Raw genomic sequence first — 18410 nt, 5'->3', positions numbered from 1 at the left:
GGCCAGCTGCCGTTCATCCGGGGACAGAGCGGCCATCTGCCAAGCTGACGGTCCTTGCCGGCCCTCCCCCTGTGTCCGTCCCCTCCCAGGGCCCATGTTGTGGGCCGGTCCTTTTGTTTACGCAGCCCCCGCCAGACCCCTTAAATTGCCGTTAATGTTTCAGCGTAACGAATTAGTCTCTCATCACGAATCAGGCTTCGAAATGAGGGAAAAAAGCCCCGGTGAGGCCATCCTCGGAAATTGGGGTCATTCTCATTTGCAAAGCGGAGGATCGGAGCCCCGTAATGCGGGCAAATTTATTCCGAGGCAGGAGCCCCGGCGTGATTAGGCCCTTTGTAATTATCGCTCCAAGAGATTCCACTCCAGCCGCCCGCCTCCCTCGTGGATTAGCAAGCGAGTTGGAAAAATACACAGGATTTAATTAGAGGCAAATTAAAATTGGTAATGAAATCGGGCCAGTTGCAAGTGGCAAGAGTTGGAAGGGAGAGAGGGAGAGGGGATCTCCAGGGGCACGGGCTGCCCGCCCAGCCTGCTTTCTTCCCCGTTTAGAAATGTAAAGAGGAGACAAGTATGGAGATGAGGTGGGGGGAGGCTGGGGGGGACAGGTAACAGGGGCAGGGACGGCTGGGGGTATGAAGCTGAAAGAGGAGAGCGGGGGACAGGAGTGAGGGATGTGGCGGGTGGTGGGGGATGGATTAGACCCCTAGCCCAGGCTCCCAGGGGGCGATTTGGGCCAAGCACCCTGCCCCCACCCAAGTGTCCTACAAACCAAATGACCTCAATTCCTGAAGTTATCCTGCTGGGAGGAGGTGGGACCGCCAAGGTGACTTTTCTTCTTTTCCCTCCTTTTCCCTCCTTTTCCTGCTGTACAGCCACTAAACTCAGAGGCTCCTTTCTCCCAGCTTCCTTATGTTAACAAGCAGCAGTAGGCCCCTACTGTATACCTCGTGCTCTCAATAAGCTATGTGTTCTGAGCCAGAGGGCTTCTCTGGTGCCCTAGTGGTAAAGAATCCACCTGCCAATGCAGGAGAACACATGTTCGATCTCTGGGGAAGATCCTCTGGAGAAGGAAATGGCAACCCACTCCAGTATTCTTGACTGGAAAATCCCATGAACCAGAGGAGCCTGGCAGGCAACAGTCCATGGGGTCACACAACTGAGTGGCTAAACAATAACAGTCTAAGCCACAGCCCAGAGTCAAGGCTCCCATGCTCCAGGGGGATAGAGGAAGTTGCAGCAAGGCTTCCTGAGTTATTCCTAAGACTTTTGAGGCTTAATGGAGACTGTGTGTGTGCCTGAGCTACGATGTCCCAGGCTCACTGAGGGGCCAGGGCCTGAATGGGATCTTGTGTTCTTCAGAAGCCCCAACGACTGCATGCGTCTGCTTGATGATGGTGGGAAAATGGGTTATTGCTAACGAGGTGTCAGTCACCTGGTAGACAGAGTTTTCTAAAATGTGGCGGGGAGCAGACAATACAGCGGGCCGGCGGCGGCGAGGGGTACTGGGGACCCCCGGCTCCACGGGCGGAAAGGGGCCTTCCCTCCGCTCCGGCCGCGTCGTCTCCTCCTGCCCATCCGCTGCCGCTTGTCACTGGGCCGGGGAAGGTGGGACCTGAGAACCCTCCTGCCTGTGCTCCCCCGCATGGAGGAGGGGCCCCCTCTGAGCATCTGCTTCCTGTCCCTGTACCCCCAGAATGCAGTGCGACACAACCTCAGCCTGCACAAGTGCTTCGTGCGCGTGGAGAACGTCAAGGGTGCCGTGTGGACTGTGGACGAGCGGGAGTACCAGAAACGAAGACCGCCAAAGATGACGGGGTGCGTGGGCCACCCCCCATACCTCCCCAGGGCGCCTCCACGCACCAGAGCCTTCCTGCCTTGGGGGAGGGCAGGGAGAAATGAGGCCACAGGGGCCCAGGAGAGCCCGGAGTCTGGAAGTGACAGGTGATTCAGGGAGAGGACATTTCAGTCTTCTGCTTCTGACCGAGGGAGGAGCTGAGAGGAACCGGGGATCAGGGCGTGGGCAGGTGGCAACCAGCGTGGCCATTGACAAAGGGGCTGCCATCCCCAGAGCCACTCTTGTCACAAGATGAGCCAAACCTGTGAGATCCCTGGGCCCCACTTCTTCATTTTTTACAGGGAGAGGAGGCCCAGAGAGGGCAAGGGGCTGAAAGGCAGTCGCCCAGCAGATCCCTGGCAGAGCTGGGTCTCTGACCTCTCCCACGTAGCGCTCTGAGTGGAGACTGAGGAGCCTGGGAGAGAGTCAGAGCCTCCTCTTTCAGCTTCCCTTGCAGCACCGCCACCTTCCACCCCAGACATCTCACATGGGCCTGCCTGTGCTTCTTGGGCCAGAGGCCTATGGGGAGGCAGAGAGATGTGAAGCAAGTTAGATATATATCTGTGGGTGCCTGTACCCCTCAAAGATTCCTTCTCCCAGACAAGAGCCTCTTTACCTTCAGGCGGCAGTGGGGGCTGGGGCAGGGTTGGGATTCAAAAATGAACCACACCCCTTCTGAGTGCCCTCACGTGCCAGTCCCAACACTTGAAATCTTTATGTCCCTGGAATCAGAATCTTTTTCACCCTGGAATCAGAAGACCTAGGCTCTAATTATACCTCTATTTCTCCCCAGCTCTGTGACACTGGGCCAGTTTCTTAACCTCTCTGAGACACTCTCTAAACTGGGGGTAGTCACTGTGGAAGGATGGCCTTAAGCCATTGCTTTTCCTGACCCAACTCTTGGAGCACTTTTTTGTATAGAAAAGCCTGTGGTGTAGAGCATGTGGGGACAGGCTGAGCACACAGCATACTAGATGTCCCCAAATTCAGGATGGCAGGAAAGTGGATTTTACAGAAAGGGGACTGTGGAGGCTATCACTCAGACCTTGTCGGACAGCAGGAAATCTAAACGGAGGAGAAAAGCTACTGGGCTGCCTGGCATGGAGACAGATGGGGAAGAATCTCTGTCCCACTCATCAGCTCGGAGGCTCTGGGCGTGTTCCAGGGTCCCTAGGAGCCCGGGCAGCTCTCCTGTGAAGGCGGCTCTTGGTTCCTGCTGCTTCAGGTCAGCAGGAGGGCTGAACAAGATGGGCACGGCCGACTAGAACCTCCAGGATAGTGAACGGGACCTCCCCTGGCACAGAGCAGGCCCTCAGTTAGGGTCAAGGCCTGAGTGAGGAGTAAGCCAATGAAAGAAGCAGACATGCCTTCTCTCTCCTCCAGGAGCCCTACCTTGGTGAAGAACATGATCTCGGGCCTCAGTTACGGAGCACTTAACGCCAGCTACCAGGTAGTGGACTGGTCCCCACCAGTGCCCTCCAGCCCCGTCACCTTCCCTCCAGCTCGCCGGCCTCAGAAGAGAGCCTCCCCCACCCTCTCTGGCAGAGACATGGGGCACAGGGCAGGGAGGTTGGCATAGATAGGCAACGGAGTCTCCTGCCCTGGCTTGTCCGTGTGTTGGGGGGGTCCTCTGTCTCCCTGGAGGGTAATAAGTCAAGCCCGGGTTCTCCGCAAAGCTGAGAGGCAGGTCAGGGTCAGAGGTAGGAGCACCGGAGATCTGCCAGGGCGCAGACACGGCACAGGAGGCCCCCAAGGGCTGGGGAAGGGACATCACCTGACCAGGTGGAGCCCACTGACGGGCCTCCACTTCTGTACCCTCCAGGCTGCCCTGGCCGAGAGCAGCTTTCCCCTCCTCAACAGCCCCGGCATGCTGAACCCTGGCTCCACCAGCAGCCTCCTGCCCCTCGGCCACGACGACGCGGGTGCCCCCGTGGAGCCGCTGCCTAGCAACGGCAGCAGCAGCCCGCCTCGCCTCTCACCACCCCAGTACAGGTGAGGCTGCGGCGCGGACCCCAGCCCACCCCAGTGCTCCCCCAAACCTTGGGAAGGTGTGATCTTGTTCCTCTGCAGCTGGGATCCCCATCTTGTCGCCTCTGGTCCAGCTTTCCTCATGACCGGTGGCCCCACGCTCTCCTCATGACTCCCCACCCCCATCCTTTATTTTTATTTCCTTCCCTCCTCCATCCTTTCTCATCTCCCTTCCTCTCTCCTTCTCAACCAAGGACCGTCTCTGTCCATCCCGACACCTCCTTTCCTTTGAAGAGAGCCCTGGGGGAGACCAGACTGATGTCAGCCCTCAGTCGCTCAGAAATGAGGGGCTCCTGGGGAGACACCCCCCGGGCCCCCAGATTCCGGATGCGTTTGGGGTGGGAGCGGGCAGGGGAAGGCCCCCGGGTGTCCACATCACCCCTCCCATCACAGCCACCAGGTACAGGTGAAGGAGGAGCCGGCTGAGGCCGAGGAGGACAGGCGGCCCGGGCCCCCTCTGGGGCCCCCCAACCCCAGCACCGCGGGGCCTCCAGAAGACAGGGACCTGGAGGAGGAGCTGCCGGGAGAAGAACTGTCCTAAGGGCCTCCAGGGGTAGGGGTGAGACCCCGCCCTCTGGAACAGGCCCCACTTACCCCCACGCCCCACCCCGCCCAACCTCAAGGCACTTCCGGGACTCAGATGAGGGGGCTGGGCCAGCAACTCCCAAGGTGACCTGACTGACCTACGACACTCGGGGGCAGGGACGGTCCGCTCCCCACCCCGAGGGGACACAGAATCCCTGGTCTGGGACCGGCAGAGGACACGGAGGGCCCAGACCCCTCCTCAGATCCCCCCTCCAAACATCTGAATTTCACGCCCCTTGCCCCCAACCACCAGCAGCATCAGGGCCCTCCTCCCCCACCAGCTCGCCCCTACAGGGCCGCTCAGCGCCTTGGAGACCCGCAGGCGGGGCTAAGCCACCCTCAAACCCAGGGCACTGCACCCCTGGCTCTGGCTGTGTGGTCTGGCCAGAGGCCCTCACCTCCTCCATCTATGCTCCCTTCCACCATCTTGTCCGTACTGTGAAGAAATAACTAACTCCATCCCAACTCCTTCGGCTGCCCTGGCCTGGGTCAGAGCAGCTAAATCTCAGAGCAGCCCCAGGAGAAACCAGCCCCCTCAGCTCTGCCTGTTAGGAAGCCACAACTAGTAGGGGGGAGGCGGCAGGGTGGACAAGTTCCGGGGTGGGGGGGAGAGAACCCGGATTGGGGGCGGGGTCCGTGGAAGCAGGGCGCCCGGCTCCAGGCTGAAGCAGGCCTCCATCCCTGTTTGTGGCTGCTGCCCCTCACGCCAGGAAGCACAGGAAGAGGCCTGTGCCCGGTGGACTCATGGAGGTGGAGCCGAGCTACCTTTGAGGCTGGAGTCGGGCCTAGGTGTTGCCAGGGCTGCAGGAAAGCATATGCCTCCGTCCCAGGAAAAGGCCAGGCTGAAAGCGGGTGGGCAGGCGGGCGGGATGAATATGGTGGCTGCTGTGACCCAACCGGTCACTCCCACCCCAGCCTTCAGGTCCCCCATTGCAGTCTTCCCTCACCCACCCCCCACCCTGCACCCCTCAGTTACACGGATGACCAAAGACCTTTCTTATGCCGGAAGCAAAAACCAAAACTTTTTGTTGGCTTTTTCCTTTGTCGCCTCCCACATCCCCTGCTCCTCATGCCCACCCCAGCCCCAGGCTGGAAGCCCTCCCCAATTTAAGTTATTGTTTTAAACCAAAGTTTACAGTGTCTGTTGGTGGCCAAGACCCCCTCTCTCCACCCCCGCCCCGAGGACCCTGGGACTCAGTAGAAGCTGGCGGCCCTGCGCACCTCCCCTCTGCTCCAGTCCAGCAGAGGGAAGGAGATTGCCGCCCTCAGCTCCCCCTGCAGGGTTCTTGTCCCCTTGGGCCATGGGCACGGGGAGCCCTCCTCCCAACCCTGGGCTGCTTCCTGGGGGCTCTCCCAACCCCCCTCTCCAGGACCAAGTTCCGCATCACACTGGGAGTGTGGATTCCAGCGAAGGAGCTGGGAAAAAAAGTGAGACTCTCCACAGACCCCCTATGGGGGACCCCAACTTAAGGCCAAGGACTGGGTGTTTGATGCTTACACAACACCCCAGGCCAGGCCCCTTTGCTGAGAAGACTCCTTGGACTATTTCCCAAAAAACCCCCACATACACCCCTTCACAAGCCACCCTTCCCAAGAGGCAGGGGGCCCTCCGCCCCCTCCCCTATGTACTCCCCACCTGTGTTCTGTTTGACCAGCACAGAAATATTAAACGTCCTCTCTTCACCGGGCCCTGCGTGTGTCAGCAAGGGAGGGGAGGACGCTCTGGGCAGCAGGGGCTCCTGGAGGGGCACTTGCTGCAAGTGCGGAAGTGGACCGAGCCCCAGCACCAGCGTCTCCGCCTCCATGATCCTTCACAGCTTTGTTCCAGCTCCTCTCCGCTCCACCTGGCTCCCTTTTCATCTGGGGAATTTTCTCTGAAACCAGGTCTCCATCATTATGTTTTCTCCCAAAGTCACAACTACTGGGCCTGGTTCCTTCATGGGTTTGAAATCCAAGTTTTCCTGCCTGGACGTTTTCGCTGGGCAGTAGATTTCCTCCTGGGATCCAGAGGGTTCTTGCTGCAGAAGCACATGCCCAGGAAGCCCTCTGGACCCATCACCCATGGGTGGAGGCTACCTGGATAGGTGTGTGTAGGGGAGGGAGTGGCATTGAGATGCTTGTCCTCCACTGTGTGGTGTAAGCGCACAGTATAGACTTGGGTCAAAAAAGGGGTTATTGCAGCCCATGGAAAGGGACCCTGGACAGCTGGGGGAGGGAAGGAAGAGGTTCAGGCTGTTAAGGGCAGAGCAGGGTAGGGGGCACCACCACACTGGCCCACACCAAATCCTGACTCCCCACCTACTACCCATCTGCAGTAGGGGAGCCCTCCCCACCTCAGACCCCAGCTCCCTTCCAGCACCATGGGCACTTCACAGCAGAGCCCGGGAAGGAGTATGTGCACTTGGGGGAAGTGTGGAGAGAGGAGGGAAGGTGTTGAGAAAGACCCGGCATCAGTAACCCCACAAAGCATCAAAATGCTGGAACTTTCCAAAAGCCAAGCTTGAGGGAAGTAGCGGGGGAAAGAGCTGGCAGGATCTGGAGGTTGAGTCTCCACTGACTTCTTGTCTCAGGCCTTTCCTCCTTTCAACCATCATCTGTGTCCTCCCCCACTTTCTGTCCAGCCCCATCTACCCCGCCTCCTTCCCCTGCCCTAATCCTCTGCCGGGGTGAATCCCCTGTCCCTGCCTAGAGAGGGCATCTCAGGAGGGGCCAGGCCAGGGGAGCTCTGCCCACTTGCCCACCGGGCGCTATGAAGTAGCACTGCTCAAATTGTAATCTGCCCCCATCACCCTCCATGGAGGCCGCCAGGGTTCTGCACAGTAGGACTGGCTGCAAGTAATCTATGTGGAAATGGGCATTCTCGACAATGCAGCAAAGCAGTTACCCTCAATTTCACTGTGGCCGCTTCCCTTTCCCCCTGCTTTCCCGTGGAACCCGCCAGCCTTCTAGAGAATCCAGAGGTGTAAGCTGCCAGCTCCCAACTCCACCCACAGGAGAAGGTTTGTTCCCTGGTTGGCCCTAGGAGCATTCTTCCCACATGGGAGATTCTAAAGGGACAAGACACCTAGCCTCAGTGTCAGGACAGCCCTTCCAGTGGTCCAACTTCAGTTTCTCCTGCTTCAAACTAGTCTTTTTTATTCCTTCCCCCAGGGATATGGCAAATGTCTGATCAGTACATTTGGACGTGGGGTGAGACCTATCCCAGGTGTTGGCAGAGAAGAAGGTCTTAAAATGCAAGAAACAGGAGGCTGCTGTGGACCTCCGTCTTCTGAGTTAGACTCAATCATTAATGTCCTTACTGTTCTGACATATCCCACGTGGGGCAGTGCCCCCTCCATCATTTGGTGTTCAGATGCTGTTGTATCCAACTTTTTGCCACCGCATGGACCATAGCCCAAGAGGCTGGTTCCTCTGTCCACGGGATTTCATTACCTCCTAAATAAGAACCCCCTCCCCCACCTCACCCCCAGTCTTGTTTTGCTGTCAGGAAGTTCTGCATGCTGTCTAGCTTCTCTCCCTACTGTTATCGGGAGCAGGTTGTTAGCTCTGGCTGGCTGTTTGTCCAGGTCTGAATATTTCTGCATTTACTGTGTTAGAAGCTGTTCTCAGACTGGCAACCAAAAAAAAAAAAAGGCGGGGGGGGGGGGGATACTCCAAGCCAGACATTTTGAGGGTGAGAAGGTAACACAGTGGCTTCCCAGGTGGCCCAGGGGTAAAGAATCCGCCTGCCAATGCAGGAGACACCGGTTTGGTCCCTGGGTTGGGAAGATCCCTTGGAGTGGGAAATGGCAACCTGCTCCAGTATTCTTGCCTGGACAGTTCCATGCACAGAGGAGCCTGGTGGGCGGCAGTCTGTGGTCGCAGAATCGGACACGACTGAGCACACACTGGTGACTCTGTGGACTCTGCACTGGGCAGACATTCCCTTCCCCTCACACTCAGGAGGCTCCTTTCCCCCTACTCGCCACCCTCGACCAAGGCCTTTGCCAGTGGCCAGCAGAGGGCGCTTTAGACAAAGCTGAGCTGCTGCTCCTCTTTGGGCAAACTTGCCCTCCAGGGAAGGAGGGGAGGTGGAATGTGGGAGGGAGTGCTCAACCTCCTGTGAGAACTACAGCCCTGTGACCCCACGTCCCAGAGAGCGGTCTCTAGCCCAGGGCAGAAAAGTGTTCCTCCTGCTGTTTGGGGGGCTTCTAGACCCATCCATGGCAACCCACTCCAGTACTCTTGCCTGGAAAATCCCATGGAAGGAGGAGCCTGGTAGGCGGCGGTCCATGGGGTCACGAAGAGTCGGACACTTACTGAGCAACTTCACTTCACTTTTCACTTTCATGTATTGGAGAAGGAATGGCAACCCACTCCAGTGTTCTTGCCTGGAGAATCCCAGGACGGCGGAGCCTGGTGGGCCGCCGTCTATGGGGTCGCACAGAGTCGGACACGACTGAAGCGACTTAGCAGCAGCAGACCCATCCAACTTTGACCTGTGAAGCACCTTGAACAAAAACGGAAGAAGTAAGAGAGATGAGAGTGATCTGGAGAGAAGACGCCTCTGGAGCCTAGTACACGGCACCGTAAAGGGCTCAGTAAAGATTTTTAATGGTAATGGTAATTACTAACATTTAATGAGCTCTTAGCACACACCACATCCTGTTATAGAAGCCTTATATTTTGTCTACACAACTCTGCTGTTCGTTGTTCAGTCGCTAAATCGTGTCTGATTCTTTGAGACCCCATGGACTGCAGCACTCCAGGCTTCCCTATCCTCCACTATCTCCAGAGGTTGCTCAAACTCATCCATTGAGTGAGTGATGCCACCTAACTCTGAGTTAGATACTATTATTATCCCCATTTCACAGATGAGGAAACTGAGACTTAGGGAATCAGAGACTAACAGGTGAAGCATTAAAAGAAGGAGGAATCTGGTTGAATCTGGGGGAAGAGAAGAGAGCAGGTTGGTGGCTTAGTCTCAGCTTTCTTGTGACACTGTTCACTGTGGCTTCCTCCCCCCTTCTCCTTGGAGACTCCAAAAGGGGAAACTGAAGTGCAGAGTACCTTAGAGCTAGGAATCAGGCCCTGGCTTCAGAGTGCTCTAGGCAGAATCAGGTAAGTTGAGGCTTGAAATGTCACCGAAGGACTTCTGAAGGAGCCTGAGAAAGAAGGCTGAAACGCCCTATAAAAATAATCACACAGGGAGGAGGAGGTAGTGGGCGGGGGCAGCTTCTGCTGGAATAGAGTCTGAGCAGTGAGGGCAGAGAGGCCGCTGGGCAGGGGAGAGGGGTGGAGAGGATTCACAAGGACTGCACACACACACAGGCACACACCTGAGCACGTGCACAGACACATGGGCACACACATGATGCTAATCAGCTACATTTACACCAAGAGGTCCCTTCCATGTTGAAAGCCTGCAATTATCCTGTGGCCACCCCGGGCAAGGACACAAACCACACGGCGGCGACTGTGACGTCCCATCACACAGGCCCGGGTCGCCCGCACACCTGCAGTCTGCCTCCACCTCAGGTTCAGAAGTTTAGAAAAACAACCCCTCCCAAGAAAGTGGTCATGGCGGCAGCCAAGGCTGAAAGGCCCTCTGTCCTACCCAAGAGGGGCTGGGAAGGGGGCATTGGCGACCTTTGAAAGATGGGTTGAATTAACAGGAGTGGTACAGGGTGGGGTGGGCATGCTGGAGTTCCTGGTCCTGTGTAGAAGAAGCCTTTCACCCCTGCTAAGGGTCAGGGCCCCTCCTGCTCTCAGACTGGAACTCAGACTGTCTCCATCGGCCGCTGCCTGGGGTCAAGAGCAGCCAAGCGTGGTAACAGGTGGGTGGACAGCAGAGAAGCCCCGGACTCAGCTCTCAGCTGATTCTCTGGCTGGGAAACTGACGGCAATCAGTGCCAAGGACTGCAGGGGAGAAAACTCAGGCCCTGCAGGGGTCCAGATCCTGCCTCTGCTACTTGCTGGCTCTGTGGTCTTGGGAAAACTTCTTGACCTCTCTGGGCTTTGGTTTCCTCATCTGTAAATTGGGATAGGGTGATCATCACTGGCTTGTTGAAAAGATTAATGATACACATATAAAAATGTGTCATGCGTATTAGGTGCACATTAGGTCCACAGCACATACTAGCTGTTAATGAAATGTAATCTTAGCTGCCAATTACCGTGGGGCTCAGGGGCCCCCTGTGCTCCTGAAGGACTTCCTGGAAGAGAGGCCACAGCTGGGAAGGGAAAACTGACAGGGAGCAGGGAGAGAAAAAAAACATTCTCGACTTGTAGAGGGGCCTAGATGGAGCTTCAGGAAGGTTCATGTGGCAGAAAACAAAGGTCTGTGTGGAGTGGCAGGTGTGAGGAAGACAGTGGGCTGACAGAAGCCCCGCCCACCACTGTCACTGCTGAGCGATATTTATATCCTCTGGCACAGGCTGGGCCTCAGGCAAGTGACTTTCGGAGCCGTCTCCTTATCTATAAAGTGATGATAAGAATTCCTGACTCTGGGACTTCCTGGTGGTCCAGTGGTTAAAACTTCATCTTCTAATCCAGGGGTATGGGTTCAATCCCTACTCAGGGAGCTAAAATCCCACATGCCTCATGGCCAAAAAAACCAAAAACAGAAGCAATATTGTAACAAATTCAATGAAAACTTAAAAAATGATCCACATCCCTGTCTCCAAATATTTAAAGAGAAAAAAGAATCCCTGACTCCTCAGATCGAGGGGAACACTCATGAAGCCTGCACACGGGGCCCATACTGGCTGATACCCCATCAGCAGCAATGCTGCTGGTACTGCTGATGAGCTTCAGAGTTGTGACCCATGTCACTGAGTTTGCATCAGAGGGGACAGTCTGATTCTTCAGGTGAGCTTTATAGTGATCATTGTTCAGTCACCAAGTCGTGTCCAACTCTCTGTGACCCCATGGACTATAGCCTTAAGTGAGCTTAGTGAAAGTGAAGTCGCTCAGTCGTGTCAGGCTCTTTGCAACCCCATGCACTGTAGCCTACCATGCTCCTCAGTCCATGGAATTTTCCAGGCAAGAATACTGGAGTGGGCTGCCATTTCCTTCTCCAGAGGATCTTCCCAACCCAGGGGTTGAACCCGGGTCTCCCGCATTGCAGGCAGACGCTTTACCGTCTGAGCCACCAGCTGAGCTTGGCAGGGGCTAAATCTGGTTCCATCACCCTGGGCTGTGGCCTCCAGAGGTGTTCAGAGCAGGCTTCTCAGAGAAGATGTGGTAGTAGAGGAGCCTCGAAGGGAAGCTAAGACTCAGCAGGAGAGCTTGGTAAGTGGAGCAATAGCTGAGAGAAGGCAGGATTGGGGAGGGTTAGAATGTTTAGAGCTCCGGCTGCAGTGGTGGGAGCTGATACGGGAAATGAGGGAGTCAGGTTGTAGAGAGTCCAAGGGCCAGCTGGGGGTCCCAGCCGGGGGTGGGAGGCAGCAGCCAGGAGAGGGTTTAGAGCAGAGGCTGCCCAACTGATAGCTGTGGGGAAAAAGTAGCCGTGGGGTGAGTAGGCTAAGCTGGGTCTGTGGGGGCCAGTTAGGTGGCTACTGGGGCTATCTGGGTGACAGGTAATGGAGTCCTATAAAGGGAGGTTGCTTTGGGAAAGGATATCAGGAAGCTTTTTGAACAGAATAAAAGCTGAGACCAGGTAGCTGCATGAGAGAAGAAAGGTCCAAAATGACCTCAGCTGGTGTATCTGAAATGCCTATTTATGGGAGAGTGAGGAGGTCAAGTCTGGCACATTTTCACAGTGGAATATTAGACTGTGGAGAAAAAGAGTCCACAGTGCAACTTGTCATAAGCAGGGTACATCTGAGGGGGAAAATGGAAGAAAGATACACAGAGCGCTGCTGGTTACACAGAGCTTTGAAGCCATGCATGTGTAAGACACACATACATGTCATGAACATTGAAAGAATTTGTAGGAATGATAAATACAAATTCAGAATGGTGGTTGCCTCTCTGGGGAAGGGAAGATGCCATGAGAAGGGGTACTCAAGGGGCTTCAAGTATATCAATAATGTTTATTCCTGAGTTGGCTGGTAGGAACACAGGGGTTCATCCCATTATTCCTGATACCTTTGTGTGGCTGGAATATTTCATTTAAAAACAAAAGAAGAATGATTCCAAGGTTTGGGTCCTGGGCCAAAGGAAGAAATCTCACTCCTTCAGCCCCTCTGGGCTCAAGACAGGGCCAAGGAAGAGGTCTGTCGTTCAGCTGGGCCTGCAGGGAGGGCCAGGACAAGCAAGCTGGCCCTAGGCAGAGGGGCTGGAGAGATGAACCTTGCTGAAATACTGATACATCTGGGCCCACATCTGGTTGTGGGCCAAGAAACATGGCTGTGAAGGAAGGCAGAGATGGAGGAGGCAATCAGGGAAGAGAGCCAGTGAGAAGGCAGCCTGAGGCCAAGGCAGGGGTTCTGCAGGGCGGGGCTGAGGTGCTCAGGGAGGGCAAAGTCTGGAAGAACCACCCCTCCTCAACCACTACCATCCCTCCATGGACTTGGCAACAGGAACCCCTGGCGCCCTAGGATAGCATCTACTCTGAGAGAAGGGAGTTGTATTAAGGAGGTCATGTATGCAGCAGAAAGGGAGGCAGGAGTGTAAACTCTCTCAGCAAAGGGAGAGAGCAAGTGAGGACCCCAGCAGGGGAGGGGAAGGGAATACCCTTGGAATGTCAAGAAAAGGTTTTACTATCCGTATTTTTGACTGTACTGATATTGTGGGTTTTGATACATGTTTAAGTGGGGATAGGAGAGGACAGCAGAGATTCAGCGTGATACTCCCATGAGGACCCACCCTTGTCCATCAGACTAGGCACCTCTCACACCCCCGTCCTTGTTATCTCCCCCAAGGCTCAGGCTTGCCATGCCCTCAGGAAGAGGGGTGGGGTCCACTCTGGGAGGGGGAGTCTGGACACAGTCATGGAACTTGCAAATGGCCAAGGGGAGGGAGGGAGGCGGGATGCGAGGCGGGATGCCATCTGGGAGCAGAGGCCCTGGCCTGGACCTGGTGAAGCTGATCCAAGGGAGGGGAGACCCAGCCTAGTGAGGGTGAAGGTGAAGTTGGCTCTGACACCCGAAGTGGAGGTGACAGAGAAGTAGGGAAGTGGAGGTAGGGCAGGGGGCTGGTCAGCCCCTGGAGCCAAGACGTCGCCCTGAGGTCTTGACCCTGGAGGCCTGCCCACCCTCTTCGTCCCTGTCCCACTGCGCTGGCCACCCTCACCCCACCGCCATTCTGTCCACACACATTCCTCTCCTCCATCTACCCTCTTCCTCATTCTGCTCTTCTCCCTGCTTCCCAAAGAACACTTGGCTGTGATGGGCTGTTCCCAGATGCCTTCTCCCACAGTCCACGCTGGTCCTCACCATCACCCTCCCCGCAGGCCTGACCCAAGCCCAGCTTGGCTATCTGATTTTGCTTCCACACCAGAAAGTCAGTCAGCCCAGACCAGCCCTCTGATCCTCCCCACACCTTCAAGCACATGTAAGTCCATCTATAAATCTTTACGGAGCCCCTGCTCTCTACCCAGGCTGGTGCCAAGTGCCATGAGGAATGCTGGAAGGAATAGCTAAGCACAGACCCTGCCCTTGCGGGACAGACAGAACAGTTAGGGAAGAAAGACAGATACGTAAAGGAGTGAAATAATAAATCAAGTTAAGGCAGCATGCAAAAGAACATGCTCTTTTCTGTTTTGCTGTGAGCAATCTTTGGTACAAAGAAGGTCCTTCTAATGACACTTTCAAGGAGTTTAATTATTTAAACCATCTTCCTATCAAAGTATTATTAATATGGTGACAATGGAGGCAGCAGCATAGAAGAGAATAGACACAGACAAATAATGAAATATAACTATAAAGTCAATCACTCACACATTCAACATTTATTGAGAACTTAATGCATACGAGATACCGAGCTAAGCCCCTAATGTACAGGATGGATAAGACCCAGTCCCTCCCCTCAAACAACCCCAAAGAAGGACAGATATGTTAGCCAAACATGGCAACATGACTTTTGATTCAAGGTTGGGAACCTAGAAGAGGGTGTGGGCAATTTCTGGGGTAACTCGGGGAGCTTGGTGTCAGAGGCAGCATTTACAATGAGTTTTGGGAGATGTGCAGGCAGAGGGATCAGGGTCCGGAGGGGACCAGTGTGTTCAGATTGGCTGTGATCAGGCCCAATGGTCTTAGCAGGAGAAGCAGGCTGGGAGAGGCAGATATAGTAGTCATATTGTGGAAACTCACCTGCCTACTCAGAAACTGGGGCTTTTTGCTCTAGACAAAATATTTTGTGGCCATGAATGACATGACTATGGCAAGTATGTTTGTTTGAAGACATTTCGTAAGTTAGATGTGAAGGGAAAATACTCGAAGATCACTAACAGGCTGTTTGTTCAGACCTGGATATGAGAGGCTGGATCTTGCTGCGAACAGAGGAGGGGAAACGGGAGGGACTCCAGAGGAAGAGAGAAGGGGAGAGTGCCCACAAACAGGAGGCAAAGGACACAAAGGTGCAGAGAGGACCCTGTGGTGTCAAACCGTAGGTAACCGAGCAGCAGGAGCCACTGGCAGAAATCAGGACCCACAGAGAATCAGAACCTTATTTTGCAGAAGAGGATGGGGGAGTGGTCTGGATCAAGTTGAACTTGAGGTGACCACAGAGATTTCAACTGGAGCACCTCTAATTAGAGGTGGCAAGTTGAGCTCATGCATTTTCCTCCTGAAGCCCTGCTTAACTACACAGAGGGACTTGTTCTTAAGGTGTAGGTTCATAGAAACCAGTAGAACAAGGGAGGAGACAACAGCAACAAGTTTTGGAAGCTGGAGAGAGGATGGGCTGAGAAGGCTGAGTCCTGCCAGAGATGAGCGCAGCTGAGAAGCAGCCCCACTCCCCGACTCAGGGCCCGGGGCTCCGGGCTAGATTGGCATTGGTTACTTTTAGAAGCAGGGATAAGGGTGAATTTTAAAAGGTAAAACGGAAATGGTTGTCAGGGGTTGGGAGGAGGGAGGAATGAATAGATGGGGCACAGGATTTTTAGGGCAGTGAAAATAATGTGAAACTATATGGTGAGTATGTGCCTTTACACATTTGTCCAAACCCATAGAATGTTCAACACCAAGGGTGAACACTCATGTAAACTATGGACTTTGGGGACAATGGTGTGTCCATGTAGGTTCATCCACTGTAACAAATGTCCCCTGGGGAGAGAATGTTGATGGTAAGGGAGGCTGTGCATGTGTGGGCAGGAAAGCAGGGGGCGTACGGGAACTCACTGGACTTTCCACTCAACTTTTTGGTGAACCTAAAACTTCTCTGAAAGGAAAGTTATGACCAACCTAGATAGCATATTAAAAAGCAGAGACATTACTTTGCCAACAAAGGTCCATCCAGTCAAGGCTATGGTTTTTCCAGTGGTCATGTATGGATGTGAGAGTTGGACTGTGAAGAAAGCTGAGTGCCAAAGAATTGATGGGTTTGAACTGTGGTGTTGGAGAAGACTCTTGAGAGTCCCTTGGACTGTAAGGAGATCCAACCAGTGCATTCTAAGGGAGATCAGTCCTGGGTGTTCATTGGAAGGATTGATGCTAAAGCTGAAACTCCAGTACTTTGGCCACCTCATGCGAAGAGTTGACTCATTGGAAAAGATTCTGATGCTGGGAGGGATTGGGGGCAGGAGGAGAAGGGGATGACAGAGGATGAGATGGCTGGATGGCATCACCGACTAGATGGACACAAGTTTGGGTAGATTCTGGGAGTTGGTGATGGACAGGGAGGCCTGGTGTGCTGGGGTTGCAAAGAGTTGGACACGACTGAACAACTGAACTGAACTGAAAACTTCTCTGAGAAGAAATTAAGCCTATGAACTTCCCTGGCGGTCCAGTGGTTTAAGACTTCTCCTTCCAGAGCAGGGAGTGTGGGTTCAGTCTCTGGTCAGGGAACTAAGATCCCACATACTTCCTGGCCCAAAGGCCAAAAACCATAAAACAGAAGCAATAGTGTAACACATTCAATGATGACTTTAAAAATGGTCCCCATCAAAAAAATCTTTAAAAAATAAAAAAGCCTGTTTAAAAAAAAAAAAAAATTAAAAGTCAATTTAAGGAGCAGTTAGTTCTCCAAATCCCCTCCCTTACTTTGTGCAGGTCCGTTCCTTTCCCTCCCTGTACCATCGCAGGTGATGGGAGATGTATACTCTAGAGTGAGTCAGATGGAGAGTCTTTGGGCTGGGGAACACAGATGTAAGAGAGGCAGGGTCACTACAGGGGGACTGGGTGAGAGACTCTGACATCAAGAGAGATTTTTTTTTTAGTATTCTTAAAAATGTATTTATTTATCTATTTAGTTCTGGTTGCCCTGGGTCTTCGTTGCTACTCGAGGACTTTCCTCTAGTTGCAGCAGGCAGGGGCTACTCTTCGTTGCAGTGCATGGGCTTCCCATCGCGGTGGCTTCTCTCGTTGTGGAGCACAGGCTCTAGGCGCATGGGCCTTAGTAGTTGTGGCCCATGGACTTTGTTGCCCCACAGCATGTGGGATCTTCTCAGACCAGGGTTGAACCCATGTCCCTTGCATTGGCAGGCAATGCTGAACCACTCTACCACCAAGGAAGTCCTCAAGGGTTTCTAAAGGGTAGAGGCAGCAAAGGCCCGCCCATAGTCGCAAAGCTTTTAGAGTTCCATTCTTCAGCAGGAACCCAAAGATTCACAGACACATGAGGAAAGCATCTAATATGAAAAACAGAGATCAAAACAAACAGATTAAAACAATTTTGAGGATACTGTTGTGCAGACAGAAGGAAATTTTTAAAAAACTTTATTCTCAGAGAAATATGATATTGCAACCGTGAGATCAGAATAAGATGCTATAAAAATGAACATTCAGGAAACAAAATAAGGTCTCAGAGATTTAAAATATAACAGGAATGAAAATTAAACAGAAAGACCGGAAGTTAAAGATATCCTCCCAAACTCTAGCAAACAAAGAAACAAAATCAAAGAAAAAAAACAGAAAAGAGAAAAATCCCTTAAAAATTATTTCAAGAGCTCTTTCCCTTCAGCAGGCCACAGACAATCTGCCCTGCCTGGTGTTACCAGTATTGTAAGAACAAGCCATACCCAAAATCTCCCTTCTGCTTCTGCCGAGATGTCCCTGGTGGTAAGACTATTATCACTGACGTGGGGCAGAAGAAGGCAAAAGTGGATGAGTTCCTACTCTGTGGCCACATGGTATCGGATGAATATCAGCAGTTCTCCTCTAAAGCCCTGTAGGCTGCCCGTATTTGTGCCAACAAGTACATGGTGAAAAGCTGTGGCAAAGATGGTTTTCACATCCAAATGTAGCTCCACCCCTTCTATGTCACCTATATCAACAAGATGTTGTCCTGTGATAGACTCCAGACAGGTATGCAAGATGCCTTTGGAGAGCCCCAGGGCACAGTGGCCAGGGTCCACACTGGACAAGACACCATGTCCACCCTCACTAAGCTGCAGAGCAGGAAGCATGTGACTGAGGTCCTCTGCAGAGCCAAGTGAAAGTTTCCTGGACACCTGAAGATCTACATCTCCAAGAAGCAGGGATTTACTATTTAATGCAGATGAATTTGAAAACACGGTGGCAGAAAAGCAGTTCATCCCAGATGGGTGTGGGGTCAAATATATCCCCAGTCATGGCCCTCAGAACAAATGGTGGCCCTTGTGCTCATGAGAGCCATGGCACTGTCCCCTGCTTACTTACACCCACCAATAAATCCTACTTTCCTATAAAAAAAAAATTACTTCTAGAGCATTTCCCAGAATTGATGGACATGAGTTTCCAAACTGAATAGGCCAAAGAGTATATGAAAATGTGCCCTCACCAAAGCACAACATCATAGAATTTCAGAACACTGGTGACAAAAAGAAGATGCCACAAACTTCTAGAAAGAAAACTGAATCACATGAAACGATCAGAACTCAAAACAGCATTGGTTGTTTAAG

At 53.4% G+C, this 18410-nt stretch overlaps 1 protein-coding gene and 2 pseudogenes across 6 annotated transcripts in view; all 3 read left to right on the top strand.

The window, feature by feature from the left end:
- FOXP4 (forkhead box P4) overlaps nucleotides 1–8007 on the top strand; it is a 53034-nt gene extending 45027 nt beyond the window's left edge. For 4 of the 6 annotated variants that reach the window (XM_055571439.1, XM_055571437.1, XM_055571438.1 and 1 more), the window contains exons 14-17: nucleotides 1694–1815; nucleotides 3218–3284; nucleotides 3657–3826; nucleotides 4256–4417. In XM_055571439.1, the coding sequence (XP_055427414.1) occupies nucleotides 1694–1815; nucleotides 3218–3284; nucleotides 3657–3826; nucleotides 4256–4403 (507 nt within the window). In that variant the 3' untranslated portion in view covers nucleotides 4404–4417. Of the gene's footprint in view, nucleotides 1–1693; nucleotides 1816–3217; nucleotides 3285–3656; nucleotides 3827–4255; nucleotides 4418–7597 lie in introns of those variants that run through there. The other 2 variants (XM_055571436.1, XM_055571440.1) reach the window with 2 other exon arrangements.
- LOC129645908 (uncharacterized) lies at nucleotides 4460–6546 on the top strand (annotated as a pseudogene).
- Nucleotides 8008–14445: 6438 nt separating the features above from the next.
- LOC129647229 (60S ribosomal protein L10-like) lies at nucleotides 14446–18138 on the top strand (annotated as a pseudogene).
- The last annotated feature ends 272 nt before the right edge of the window (nucleotides 18139–18410 follow it).

Source organism: Bubalus kerabau, chromosome 3, assembly GCF_029407905.1.
Source record: "Bubalus kerabau isolate K-KA32 ecotype Philippines breed swamp buffalo chromosome 3, PCC_UOA_SB_1v2, whole genome shotgun sequence".
Lineage (NCBI taxonomy): Eukaryota > Metazoa > Chordata > Mammalia > Artiodactyla > Bovidae > Bubalus > Bubalus kerabau.
This window is presented reverse-complemented; position numbering and strand designations above follow the sequence as displayed.